Source organism: Orcinus orca, chromosome 9 (assembly GCF_937001465.1).
Source record: "Orcinus orca chromosome 9, mOrcOrc1.1, whole genome shotgun sequence".
NCBI classification, from domain to species: domain Eukaryota; kingdom Metazoa; phylum Chordata; class Mammalia; order Artiodactyla; family Delphinidae; genus Orcinus; species Orcinus orca.
The window spans coordinates 71,252,241-71,267,532 of NC_064567.1; the positions used below are offsets into that span (position 1 = coordinate 71,252,241).

The 15,292-nt window shown below is 36.3% G+C and overlaps 1 protein-coding gene across 1 annotated transcript in view; it reads left to right on the forward strand.

Annotated features, from left to right (window-relative positions):
• LOC125960275 (histone deacetylase 9-like) overlaps positions 1–15,292 on the forward strand; it is a 253,045-nt gene that overhangs the window by 160,009 nt on the left and 77,744 nt on the right. Inside the window, exon 7 of the mRNA XM_049714694.1 lies at positions 14,625–14,758. Coding sequence (XP_049570651.1) covers positions 14,625–14,758 — 134 coding nt within the window. The remainder of the gene's footprint in view (positions 1–14,624; positions 14,759–15,292) is intronic.

Genomic DNA, 15,292 nt, shown 5'->3' on the forward strand with positions numbered 1-15,292 from the left:
CGTGGCCAGCGATCATACAGAGCCCTTGGTTCTTTAGAAGAGTTCACAGTTCTCGAAATCTCTCTGCCTGGAAAAGGTCACCTAATTTACATAAACCCGGGTTCATCCAGGACTGGGATTCTCCTGTTCTTTTAAACAAAGTGACCCACAGATTTTGGCTTTGGTTCAGGGTAACAGAGAAGCTAGCAGCACTGGCTCTATTTGAAGTATCTCATCATGACTGAAAATTCATCATAACCTTATTTTCTTCTAACAACCCACTTCTTCCAGATCCAGCAGACACTTTGTTCAGGCATTGTCAAGGTATGTGTCTTATTCCTCAGCATACTGGCAATTGGCACTTATTGGGGGAAATGGGTGGAGAATAGCGAGGACAGATGAACCCTTTGGGCACATGGTGACATGCATTGGTTACTTCATCTTATTCTAAGTGAAAAGTAAACATGCTTTATGTGTGTGGGTTTTTTTAAAAATTATTTGGGGCTCTTCTCATTTATTTTAAACAGGCAGTAGGGTCAGTGGTTAAGACCTCAGAATCTAAAGCCTGAGTCCTGACATTACTATATTGTAGTTGTGTGACCTTGGGAAAGTTACTCAACTTCTCTTTGTTTGCCCCTCTAGAAAGTTGGATACTGTCTGTAGCTACCTCATAATGTTGGTGTGAGGACTGAATGAAACATCTGTATGAACCCCAGGACCTGGCACAGGATAACTATTTTAGAATTGTTCATTGTTGTAGTTACCATTACTATTCCAACTTTCCTTACACTTTCACTTTTACCTCATGAACTGTTATATCGATTTATCTTACGCCTATAGCATATTCAGGGATATGTGAAAATTTATTAACTCAAAACACCATCCTTTTTTAAAATTTTATTTATTTATTTATTTGTTTATTTATTTATTTATTTATTTGTGTCTGTGTTGGGTCTTCGTTGCTGCCCGTGGGCTTTCTCTAGTTGCAGTGAGCGGGGGCTACTCTTTGTTGTGGTGCAAATGTGTGGAGCTTCTCATTGCGGTGGCTTCTCTTGTTGTGGATCATGGGCTCTGGGTACACAGGCTTCAGTAGTTGTGGCTCATGGACTTAGTTGCTCTGCGGCATGTGGGGTCTTCCCAGACCAGGGCTCGAACCGGTGTCCCCTGCATTGGCAGGCGGATTCTTAACCACTGCTCCACCAGGGAAGCCCCACCATCCATTTATTACCTCACGGTTCTGTTAGGTCACAAGAACTGGGTTCTCTGCTTCTGGTCTTACAAGGTTGATATCAAAATATCAGCCAGGTTGGCTCCTTATGCTGGAGGTTGTAAGGAACAATCCTCTTCTGAGTTTATTTAGTCCTTTGCATTTGTAGAACTGAGGTCTCCATTTCCTTGTTGGCTAGAAGCTACCAACATTCCTCCTCACATTGTCCCTTACATTTTCAAACCATCAGTGGTCCATCAAGTCCTTCTCATGCTTCACATCTCCCTAACTTCTTCTTATAATACCAACTAGAGAAAAACTCTGCTTTAAAGGACTCATGCGGGACTTCCCTGGCGGTCCAGAGGTTGAGACTCTGCGCTTCCACTGGAAGGGACATGGGTTTGATCCCTGATCTGGGAACTAGGATCCTGCATGCTGCGTGGCATGGCCAAAAAACATTTTTTTTTAATTAAAAAAAAAATGGAAGGGCTCATGCGATTAGATTATCTTAGCCAGCCCCCTCCAGTTCCCCCTGACAGTGCCTGAAATCTTCCCTTTGATTTACTCAAAGTCAACTGAAACATCTTTTTGCCGTACCACAGGAGTATACATTATATGCACAGATTTCATCCACACTCAGAGGAGACTGTATTATACAAGAGCAAAAGTTACTGGGCGTCATTCTGAGATTTCTGCCTACCATACTATCTAATTGAAATGGAATTAAGTAAACTTAAATAGAATACATTCATTCCATATTCATTCATTCTTTCAGTAGTATGTACTGAGCATCTACTATGTACCAAGCTAGGTGCTAGGTTTGAATGTATTAATTCTGGCAATTTATTTTTTAGAAAAAATTTTAAAGAGTAGGATTATCTGGAAATATGGGTTCCTGTTCTCCAAACTTATTTTTCCATTCCCCATTTTGCTGTCTGGAACTGTAATATATATGGTCCTATGTGAGCATAACTGAGTAATTCTACAACTAAGTTTACTAGTAGAAAAACCAAATGAATGAAAAAAATGATACCATTTAGAATACTTTGCCTGTTTACCTAAGAGAGCTTCTGAATTACGAAGAGGGCTGATGGGCTGGTGAGGAAGTAATAGTTATTGATATTGCCTAGATGTGAAGCGCTGGGTGGGTGCATTTTACATATATTATTTCACTGAAACTAACCAACATGACTGTTCCTGTATCAGAAGTGGGAAGCTGAGACAAAGATACACAGATGCATAACACTGCAAACATTTGAATATGTCCTCTATTATTTTCTGAGTTTCTTCTAAACAGATGTATGTCTTCCATCTATTAAGCTTTATAAAAATGTGTTTATTTTATAACAATTATCTTTCTCTATGTCAAATTTTATTTATCCGTGTATGTGCCCCTTATATGTAATTTCTCTGGAAGCAGGAACTATATCTTATTCATCCACGTATTTCCCTAGTTATTGTTAGAGTGTGTGCTCAGTAAATACTGGTTGAATTTGAGTAGTGCAAAGTACTGTAATGGGATCATCACTGCTTAGCATGAGTCTGTCCTGCTCTTGTTCCATCCCACTTGGCCAATTTTGCGTGAGCATCGATGAGAGAATAGATCCCATGTGTTTAAAGCATTATTGAAAACAGCAGTAAAAGCTGGTGATTGGCAAATCAAATTGCAGTTGGGGTTTGGCAAAAACAATTTTGTTGAGGGGTGGGAAGGAATGGTCCTATGATATCCAAAAGCATTTTCTAGGGATTTTTATCTCCTCACTGGTTTTATATTTGTGTATTTTAAGGGAAATTTAATTCACATGTTTCTGGATCATTTACACTTAACACACCAAAGCAATGATTTGTAAAAGCCATTTGGTGTCTAGGAACTCTTTTTAAAGTTCCTTTTGAACTGGAAATCATGTCTGAAAAAATGGGCAGTCTTAATATCTATTAGGTTGGCTGAATAGTGGGAAATGCTTTGGGTTCTCACCCCAACTCTGTAGTTAACCATTTGCCTTGATAATTGACCTTTCTGAGTTTTAGTTTCCTCAACCTTAAAACGAAAGGATTGTAGTATTTAATCTTAAAATTCATTCCTAGATCTTAAGTTCTACGGTTAAACTCTTTTATTCAAAAATATAAAAACTGAATACCTGCTATGTGCCAGGTTCTGTTCAATGTATAGTGTTTATATATATATTGAGGTGGCTTTTTATGATTAGATACTTATTTCAAATCTGTGAGGTAGAATAAATAATCCGTAGTTGTATTTACAGGTGAGAAAACTGAGGTTCATGTATTTGAAGTATAAGATTTATATATAAAACGGTGGCACATAGTAGGCATTTAGTAAATAAACTGTTGATTTGTAGATAGATGGATCATGGATGGACAGACAGATGGAAGGATGGATGGTCAAAATGCCAGTCAACCATGCTTGGCATTTTATTCTCAGGAATTCCTGAGGATAAATATTTTTAAATTTCATTTTCCCAAAATACTGGCATTGAAGTATTCTCTTGTCTCAGATTTTGTTTAGGATACAAACCAACTATTCATTTGTTTTCAAAAGGTGCTGAGAATATAAAGTTACTTCCTGGAGCATCCCTGGCTGGAACAGTAAAAGGATTTTTACTGTACTTGAAAGTGCCTTCTTTAAAACATATGCAATATTTATAGGGCTGCTTGGAATAAGCCAACTGAAAGATTTAATGATAATAATCTCCTTAGTTCTTCTAAAATTGATTTCCAGTTTCAATGAACTTGAAAAGAGTCCTAGGACATCAAATAAATAAAGATCTTAATGTGAAATGAATCTTCAAAATATGTTCATAAATTTACATTTTAAACATGACCAGAAAATATATACCTTTCCCATTATTAAGGTGATGCTTTAATGAAAAATTTTCATTTGCATGAAATAAACCTTTTTTGGCTACAGATGAAAGGATTTTATGGTAGCGACAATGGTTTTGTGAGTTAAATGATCCCAACATCATCAGGAACGAATCACAAGTGCCTACCATATGAATTACAGCATCATAATTCTTAAAAAGGTATTTCTGTGGAGACCATTCTTCCCATCTGCAACAATCAGCTTCTGCTTTGAAGTCCTGCTAGGGAGCCTCACAATACATGAGCCAGCCACATGCTACCCAAACTTCTCTCTCAACTTGAGTTTGACTGCATTTTCCTAAAGAACAACATGGTAACTTAATGACTAAGGGGTTTAGAGAGGAAAATGACTACAATTTTTGTAATTACACTTTACCGTATGTTCATTCTTCAGTTGATCTTTCCTGGACATAACTACGGAAATTTTGCCAGTGGATGTGCAAAATTAAATTGCAAATGAAAACGGGACAAAAGTATCTGACTCCATTGATCCCTACTATATTGAATTTGCAATGAAGTCTTCACAAATATTTTAGGACCAAATGAAACTAACCTGTTAAAAAATGAGTAAAACTGTTATTGAGGCTTCTTTACCATATCAGAAAGAGTTACAAAAATTACATAAATCAGTAACGTATTAGGTGTCAATATTTCTGAAGAGACTGTCACTGCTGCTGACTCTCCACTACCTCTGCTAAATGGCACCATGGGGTGGGGGATTGCCTCTATCATTCTTGCTTTGTTTACTTGAAGCTTTCCTAGGCAGACATAGGAAAGAATAGTGAAGAAGCACTTGTAGTGAATGGGAGACTGATACCAGAAAAGTTAGGAGATTTACAAGTAGAAGTGAAATGATTTCTAATCAGTCATTTTGTGTCACTATTTCTTTATTAATCAAGTGAATCATGACCCAGATACCTACCTTTCTTGGGGGTTGGCTGCTGATTCTAGAGTGTGATTTTTATAGGATGGCAAAATAGCAATGGTTAACTACACTCTAAGTTAGAGAGAAGTCCCTCTTCAAGCTACAGCAGAAGTCCCTCAGTGTTGGCCTCCCTAGAGAGTTCTGATACACTACACGTTTTCAATTTCATAATAAAAACAGACTTTCTAAGAGTATCTCATTTCTCTGAGCTTCTATAAGAATGTTTCAGTTATCCACAACAGGCATTGCTGAACGCACATGAATGAAGTTTATAAAGTTTAGGAACTTCATTCCCATCTTGCCATCATGTGCTTTACTATATGTGTTCTATCTCATACTCCGGTAAAAAAGAAAAGTTAGCAGTAAAAAAAAAAAAGCAAGCCTCTTTTCATCCTATAATATACGTAATAACACTAGAATCAGATAAGTGCTTCAAGCATACAGGAGGATATTATTTGCAACCTTATATATAAAGCTGAAAACTAGTAATAATTTAATATCTAAAAACAGAGAATTAGTTGGTATATTAATACATTTAGAATGATATTGCAGAGTATATGAAACATGTTTTCCACTATATTTGTATTTGTAAATGTAAAATTAAAAATTACAATATGATCCTGTTTTATTTTAAAAATACACAAAAACTATAAGCATGAAATACCACAAAAGTGGGATTGGCTATTTCTGGTTGGTAGGACTGGATTTATAATTATATAAATTATAATTATTTTATTAATATTTATTATTTATTAAAAATATATAATGTATAACAACATATATCATATTTGTTATATATTACATAATTTTATTTGCCTTTTTTTTCTATTCTATTTCCATATTTTCCACAATGAACATGTGTTAATTTTTCTTTTGAAAATAGTTGTTTTCAAATGGAAATTAAAATAAAGGTAGGGTTGTTTCCTTGCACTACCAATATTCTGGGAACTATTTGGGAAACATTAGGGAGAAGCATATGAGACATGCCATTTTGAAGGGTGAATCCTTTTGTGTCCTAAATATATATTTGTGTCCTAAATATGTGTCCTAAATATATATTACGAAATATATATCTAAAGTTTAATCTTTGAGGCTTCCTAGAGCAACTTTTCATTTCAAACAATTTCTCCAAACTTAATAAAAATGCTGACATGATATGACTTCTTTAGCAGAAATGAACCCTCATAGAATTTCGGGAAATCACAGTGAAATTGGTCATTTGAAGCACTACCATATTTACTGCTTAGTTAATATTCTTTTCAGAAGCAACAAAATTAAGTTTGCTTCCAGTGAATCAGAGGATTTCTAGCTGAAGATGCCCTTGCAATTCTCTTCCTCAGTGCTGTCTCAGTCTTGGTAGTTACCAGTTCAGTATGTTAGGTCATCAAAAAAAAAAAAAAAAAAAGATTTGTTACAGTGTACCTTCCTTCTTATGCTTATAATAACGCTGATTTAATTAAATTAATGCTTTTTGAAACAGCCAGGTTATATATAGTATTCTTTAGTGTAGTGGCAGTAGCAGTAGTACAGTAAGTAGTAGTGATAGTATTTTGTTAATGCCTCATTCTAGAAGATTTTCTCAGAAGAGCTTAAGGTGCCAACTTTCACTTTGAAAAATATTTCTTAGGGTATTCTGTCACAGTCAATGCACATGGTAGGGACAACTTCTGAGGCTGATTTTCACTGAATATGTATCATTTCCAGTCACTAACCTGATACTGCCCATCTTGCTGCCCCAGGCAACCAGGCTCCTCCCTAAGTACCCCACCCTCTAAATAAAATTCAGAAACAAAAGGTATATGTGGAGGACCTTAAGAACCCAGTTCCACCCCATTTCATATCTGTAATTGCTTGAGCTCAACATGCACCGTGTTACACAGACTTACTTTCTCACTTGATCGCTTCTTTCCCATCAACCCTCACACTCCAGACACTCGAACCTCCTTGAGGAAAACCTTGCTGGCGCTATGCTCTCCGCTATAATTTTTCAGCTGTACAGGTTCAGTTTGTTGTGACAAGTAGGATGAACTTCTGTGCTTTTGTGAAGCTGGAAGTAAAAACTATTAAATGAAACTTGTAATTATGCACATTAAAATTATGTACAAAACCTCTCAAACACACATACACGCACACATGCACACACCACTGAATCTTCTTTTTCTCATGTCCAGAAAAATAATACCTTGACATTGGTAGCCACACTTAGCTTTTCTAATCCCTCTTATATACGTACAGCAGTAATGGACACGGTAGAACTCAGGTTAATAGAAGTAAAATGTTGTTCTTAAATTTCTTACTTTGATGGGAAGAAAGAGCTTAGGCCTCGTAGAAATTTTATTTCTTTACTTCACTTGAGCGTTTTGTGCAAGGATAACTCAGAGTTCAGCTGCCTCAGTCTGTGGCTCCAGAGATCACATGGGTAACATGTGAATGGGAAATAAACCCTGTAGGTAAAAGAAAGAGGAATTTGGATAGAGATCAAAGATTAGCTTCATTCCATTCTTTCCTTCCACTTTTTACTATCCCCTCTAAATTTGGTATTTTACGGGACTTTTTTTTTATTCCCAAAGGAAAGAGTGAACTTAAATCAGATTTGAGACTTTCTCCCTCCCCCCACCTCCTTTTTTTTAATCCATGTGATTTGATTCACTCAGTAGTAACTTTAGATAATTGAATTCTCAATTGCTAGGAACCTTCAGTATGAAAGATGTGGCATACAGGCTTGATTTATTATTATCTCTTTTTAAGTTATCACTGTAGCCATGGTTTAGGTTACAGGAAAAGGTGTTCAGAATATTTAACAATATGATTAGTAGAAATATCTGTCTGTGAGTATTAGGAGTATTTCTTGCTCATTTATCTTCTAGAATAGAATTACTTACTATGTGCTATTAACCCTGACTTAGGCCAAGTACGTTTCTAAGCATTAGGATCAGGACTCTGTATTACACATTTTCTGTAAGCTTACCGTTCTTTTTATAGCAGTCAGGTAAGAAGGTGGAGCTTAATGTGTTCAGCCTCATTCCTAAATGGCCTGTGGAAAAGATTCTTATTGGTATCATCATGAGGTCCATAGAAGTGAAAAACACAATAATGCTTAAAAACAGTTTTCACCTTGGCTTCCCTGGTGGCGCAGTGGTTGAGAGTACGCCTGCCGATGCAGGGGACACGGGTTCGTGCCCCGGTCCGGGAAGATCCCACATGCCGCGGAGCGGCTGGGCCCGTGAGCCATGGCCGCTGGGCCTGCGCGTCCGGAGCCTGTGCTGCGCAACGGGAGAGGCCACAACAGTGAGAGGCCCGCGTACCGCAAAAAACAAAACAGTTTTCACTTAATTTTTAAATCTTTTTTAGAATAGTTTTTGCCAAGTATTTAGAAACATAGGGTAATTATAAAGTGAATATTTTGACTTCCATCAAAATAGTAGCTAAGTGGATAGAATCAACATTGAAGTGCTGCAAGGTAATGGGGAAATGAACTCACCTTGTTCATAGTTAACCTCAAGTGCTAGACCAGAGCTGAAATTCTGGACCGCTCTGGTTTATTGAGTGGATGTCTCAATGCATTCCAAGGATTAAGATGATACTATTTCATTGTTCTAAAATGGAAGCAACTTAGTTTGGTTTTAGGGTCTCATTGCTTGACAATTTTATAGACTTGCATTACTTCTACCAACCTTATCCTGAAAATTTACTTTCTTTTCAAACAGAAACCCACAATACCTAAGAGAAGAACAAGGTCAGGCTTGAGAGCAGCCTAGGTAGGCTTGCAGACCATGCATTTCCACATTCGTGATAATTCTTTCAAGTTTTCATGGATATAGAAGTATTGTAAATATTATAAGTATTATATAAATGAGGGAGAATGAAATAGTCTTGTACTTAGAATGGTTAGTACAAGAAGCTAAAAATTTGAATTAATGTAAACACTGAAAAAATGAGTAACAAAACTATAGAGACAAAAAAGATCATTTGTTTGCAGGGATTGGGGGGCGGAGAGGAGGGATGAATAGGTGGAGCACAGGGAATTTTAGGACCTTGAAACTAATCTGTATGATGCTATAATGGTGGATACATGACTTTACGTGTTTGGCAAAGCCCATAGAACTATACAACACAAAGAGTAAATCCTGGTCATAGACTTTTGTTAACAATAATGTATCAATACTGGTTCATCAACTGTAACAAATGTACCACACTAATGCAAGATATTATTAATAGGGGAAACCACAGCAAGGGGGTAGGGTAGTATATTGGAACTCTCTGTGCTTTCTGCTTAAATTTTCGATAATCCCAAAACTGCTCTTAAACAGTCTATTAATTTTGTTAATGTTTTGGTTTTTTCCCTTCCAGTTTTTTTGAGATATAATTGATATACAAGTATTGTATAAGTTTAAGTGTATAGCATAATAAATTGACTTATATAAATCATGAAATGATAATCACAGTAAGTTTAGTGAACATGCATCATCCCATATATGTAGATATAAAATTAAAGAGATAGAAAAAAATATTTTCCTTGCAATGAGAACTTTTAGGATTTACTCTCTTAGCAATTCTCATATATGACACACAGCAATGTTAATTAGATTTATCATGCTGTACATAACATCCGTAGTACTTATTTATCTTATAACTGGAAGTGTGTACCTTTTGACTGCCTTCATGCAATTCCCCCTCCCCCTAAACCCCACCTCTGATAACCACAAGCCTGATATCTTTTTCTCTATATATCTGTTGAGTGCATTGGGTCTCATGTGTCTTTTAAAGCCAAATGACTATCTTTAGAATTATGTTTGAATTCCTTTTTCTTTTTTGTGTGCGTATCTATTGTAGATTTTTGGTTTGTGGTTACCATGAGGTTTATATATAGCAATCTAAATATAAATATGATTATTTTAAGTTGCTGATCTCTTAAGTTCAAACACATTTTAACAACCCTGAATTTTAACTCCCCTTCCCATGTTTACTGTTTTTGACATAATATTTTACATCTTTTTGTTTTGTGCATCCCTTAAGTACTTATTGTGGATATAGATGATTTTACTTCTTTGGTCTTTAAACTTTCCTACTAGCTTTATACGTGGCTAATTTACTACCTTTTCTATATATTTGCCTTTACCAATAAACTTTTCTTTTCATAATTTTCATATTTCTAGTTATGGCCCTTTCTTTTTCACATAGAGAAGTCCTTTTAACATTTCTTGTAAAGCTAGTTTGGTGGTGCTGAACTCTTTTAGCTTCTCCTTGTCTGTAAAACTTTTGATCTCTGCATCAAATCTGAATGAAAGCCTTGCTGGGTAAAGTATTCTTGTTTGTAGGTTTCTCCCTTTTATTACTCCAGGATCAGCAGGTGTGTCTGACTCAGGCTCCTTTCAAATTACTGTTTCTGCCCTGGGTCCTGGAGAGTGTAAGATTTTGTGTGTGCCTTTAAGAGTGGAGTCTAGGGACTTCCCTAGTGGTGCAGTGGATAAGAATCTGCCTGCCAATGCAGGGGACATGGGTTCGAGCCCTGGTCTGGGAAGATCCCACATGCCGAGGAGCAACTAAGCCCGTGAGCCACGACTACTGAGCACGCGAGCCACAACTACTGAAGCCTGTGTGCCTAGAGCCCGTGCTCCACAACAAGAGAAGCCACCACAATGAGAAGCCCATGCACCGCAACAAAGAGTGGCCCCCGCTCGCCACAACTAGAGAAAGCCCACGCGCAGCAACAAAGACCCAATGCAGCCTAAAATAAATAAATAAATACATTAATTAATAAAAAAGAGTGGAGTCTATTTCCCACAGCCCTCTGACTCTCCCCAAAGTAATCCCCACTGCCCTTCAGAGCCAAACTTTCTGGGATCTTGGCTTCCCAGTGCAGGACCCCCAGGCTGGAGAGCTCGATGTGGGGCTTGGACCCCTTGCTCCTTGGGGAGAACCTCTGTAATTGTAATTAGCCTCCTGTCTGTGGGTGCCCACCTAGGAATATGGATCTTGACTATACTACATCTTTGCCCTTCCTACCCATCTCATTGTGGTTCCTTCTTTATATCTTTAGTTGTACATCTTTTCTGATATCCTTTTAGTCTTTCTCCTCAATAGGTGCTCTGTAAATAGTTGTAATTTCTGTGTGCCCATGGGAGAAGGTGAGCTCAGGGTCTTCCTACTCCACAATCTTGGCCACTTGTTTTCAACAAGTCGATTCAGGAACTTGTGGGCTGCTGAGCATGTGAGGATCTGGGAGCCCAGTCCAGATGTGTTATGCTGTAGCAACACATCTGTTAACTGCTTTAAAAATATAATTGTTTTAAAAATTAAATGTTTATGTCCTGCATGTTCTTAAAGCCTATTAAAAAAATGAAATACCATATTGAACACATGGTTGTTTTTAAAAATTTATTTATTTATTTATTTATTTTTGTCTGTGTTGGGTCTTCGTTTCTGTGCGAGGGCTTTCTCTAGTTGCGGCGAGCGGGGGCCACTCTTCATCGCAGTGCGTGGGCCTCTCACTGTCGCAGCCTCTCTTGTTGCGGAGGACAAGCTCCAGACGTGCAGGCTCAGTAGTTGTGGCTCACAGGCCTAGTTGCTCCACGGCATGTGGGATCTTCCCATACCAGGGCTCGAACCCGTGTCCCCTGCATTGGCAGGCAGATTCTCAACCACTGCGCCACCAGGGAAGCCCAAACACATGGTTTTATATATTTTCATTTATCCTTTTTTTTTTTCAGTAGTGCCTGAAATTGAGCAGGTTGATGAAATGTTAAAATTTTTTAAATATTAACTGAGAGACATTTACATTTGGCAATATGAGTGACTGCATATACTGAAATACTCCTACATGAAAATATCAAGACTACTCTTTTAAGTTTATGGATGACTTCCAAAAAGATGAAGAAAAGTGAGCAAATACTATAGCTGGTGGCCACCCTGGGCTATCTCAAAGTGTTCAGTTGGCGAAAGCTTGAACATTAATAGACTACTGCATACTAGAAAGGGGAGTCGAAGCTTTGGGTCTATGAAGGGAAGGGTTTTGATTGGAGACCAGAATAAAAAAGGGAATGTCAAAGGGCCAACTCTAAAGAAAAGGATAAATAGGAGAAAAGGAAATACTGCTGAATAAAACAACAAATTGATCTTAGCTATGGCTATCAGTAGAAGGAATTTCAAAGGGAATGGAAAGGGAAAAAAAACTATATTTTTTTTCTATGTCAATTTGTAATCCTTTGGGGATCCATATTTACATTATCTGTGCATTAAAAAAAAAAAAACAGCCCTTGAGTCTAAAAATTTTAAATTGATCTTGTTTAGTAATGTTTCAGCCATCCAGCAGAAGCAAACAAAATCGCACTCTACTCAGGTTTCAAAGATAAATATCACATTCAACTCAGGCTTCCAAGCTTTCTCACATATAAAGTTCTGATTAATATGAGCGCAAAAAAATTCAAAAAACAAAGGAGAATTAAGACATCATGAGGCTGAATCATCAGAAACAAAAAATAGTAAAACTAAGCCATAAAGACTTCAAATAGCAGATATAGAAAATAAAATAATTATGCCTAAAGAAATAAAAGAAAGAAATAAAAACATGAACCAAAAGTAAGAAAATATAAAAATGACTAGGAAGTTATGAAATATAACCAAATAGAACATCTAGAATTGAACAGTGTAATCACTGAAATGAAAATATCTGTAGAAGTATAAATAGCAGATAAGATACATCTGGAGAGAGAAAGTCTGGAAGATAGATCTGAAATAAAAGTACACATAATGCAGGACAGAAAGAAAATATGAAAGAAAACTTCAGAGATGTTGAGGATACAGTAACAATGACTACATCTAATTGGAGTGCCAACATATGATAATAAAGGTAATAAATAACTTTACTGAATAAATTTGAACACAAAAGATAGAAATTTCTAGAAAAATATAACTTAGGAAGATATTGAAAACACAAATAGTCCTCTAATCCTGAAAGAAATTCTCAATAGATAAAAATCTTCCTCAAAGAAAACACAAGAGTCAAATGGTTTTACAGAAGATTTCTACCCAACATTCTAGGGTCAAATAATAGAAAAAGAGGGTCTGACCATAATAAAATTCAACATGGTCAATAAAAGAATGGAAATTTATAGATTAACCCCTTTCATAAACATAGGTGAAAAAAAATTCTAAACAAAGCATTAGTCAAACAAATCCAGCTTTGTATAAAAAAGATAATATATCACAACCAAACTTATTTTATTTCATAAATTCAATGATGGCTAAATATTTGAAATATTAATGTAACTCACAACACTATGAAATTATAGGAGAAAAACCATCTCATTTGGTATAGTAAAATAATTAAATTCAACATCTGTTTATAATAAAAACTCTAATTTGGAGTAGAAATAGAAAGGTTCCTCCTTATACTGAAGGAAACCACGGTAAGATGCTATCATTCATCCACCCAGTTGGCAAATCATACCAAATGGTGGCAAGGATGTGACTAAACTGGGATTCTAATATATACTGCTTCTCAGAGTGGGGATTGATAATAGTCCTTTGGAAATGATCTGGTATTATTTAGCAGGTTTTAAGTCATGACAATTTCACTCTGCTCTTGCACATGTACACCAGAAGACTGGTATAAGAATGTTCATGGGGCATTTTTTTTTTGGCCGCACTACATGGCTTGTGGGATCTTAGTTCCCCTGACCAGGTATGGAACCCCGGGCCCACGGCAGTGAAAGCACAGAGTCCTATCCACTGGACCTCGAGGGAAGTCCCATAGGGGCATTTTTTGTAATAACACAAAACCTAAATATTTGTCAGCAGGAGAATGGGTAAATAAATTCTTCCATACTTGTTAAATGGCCTACTAGACAGCATAGAACTGTAGCTACATGTATCAACAGAGATGAGCTAACAAAATGTGTGAAAAGAGCAAGGTGCAAAAGTATAAAACCATTTTTATAAAGTTCCAAAATAAGCAAATTAACAATGGAAAGCAAAGGAGTTATAAACATAAACTCAGGATCCTGATTTCCCATAGTGAGGAGGAATTATGTTATTAGAGAGAAGCATACAGGGGGCTTCAAAAGTATTTTCCTTAAATTGGAAGGTGAGTGACCAGGTGTTTGTCATATTATACTTTATAACATAAATAGATATTATTTTTTGCATTTATCAACTATTTCATAGTAAAAGAATGTCTGTAAAATCTAATGTGATAGTTAAGTACTTTGAGGTGATATATAGAAAACTTCCTTTTATAATGAAGGCAGATGATGGAAACAGGAAAGAAATATTAAGGAAACAGAATTCTTTACCTTATTAACAGCGAAAAACTATTCAAGTTTTTCATCCAGGTACACATAGAATGTGTTGTGAAAGGCAGTAATGTGCACTGGTGAAGAACCAAAACGACTGTTGCAAATCTTAGTTGTGATACTTCTTAGCTGTGGGATCTTGGGTTTCGGTGCCCTCATTTGTTAAATAGAGATACTAATAGGACCTAATTTATCAAGTTATTGTGAGTATTAAACAAGTTAGCACATGGGAAGTGCTGAGAAAGGACATATGCAGAATAAATGCTCAATCAATATTAGATTCTAGTGGTCAGTTAACTTTTAATTTATACTTTGAAATGTTCTGTTTGCATTATGTTAGGCTTTGGTCATTTGACGAAGCAATTGATGACACTGGCTGATGGACATGTGGTGTTGGCTCTAGAAGGAGGACATGATCTCACAGCCATCTGCGATGCATCAGAAGCCTGTGTAAATGCCCTTCTAGGAAATGAGGTAAAAAACTAAAAGTACAAAAGAGTAGGGGTAAAGGACCAGGAATGTATGCATGCATATTTTTTGTCTTTTTTAAAATCACGTGAACTCAGAAAACACAATGGAGCTCTTACAATTTTAAGGAAGAAGGAAAGCCTTAGATAAGAAAAGTTTACATGTTCTCATGGTATATGCTATAACTTTTGCCCAGTTATGGAATCCATATAGTACTCCCCTTGATCAGGTTATTGGCAGACGTCAATAAATAAGTAAAGATAACCCTTGGGAGGAAACGGTTTGTATATTGATCCGGCTAATGAGCAGTGAAACATTGAAAAAGAAATAACTCAAAGAAAAGTTCTCTTAATATTTTCTGTAGGATTATGTCAGTTCAGGGGGGAAAAAAGCTTTTGAAAAATATTTTTTCAGCTTTATTAAGGTATAATTGGCAAATAAAATTATAATACATATATCTAACATATACAGTTATGATTTGATGTGCGTATACATTGTAAAATGATTCCCTCCATTGAGCTCATTTAACACATTCATCAC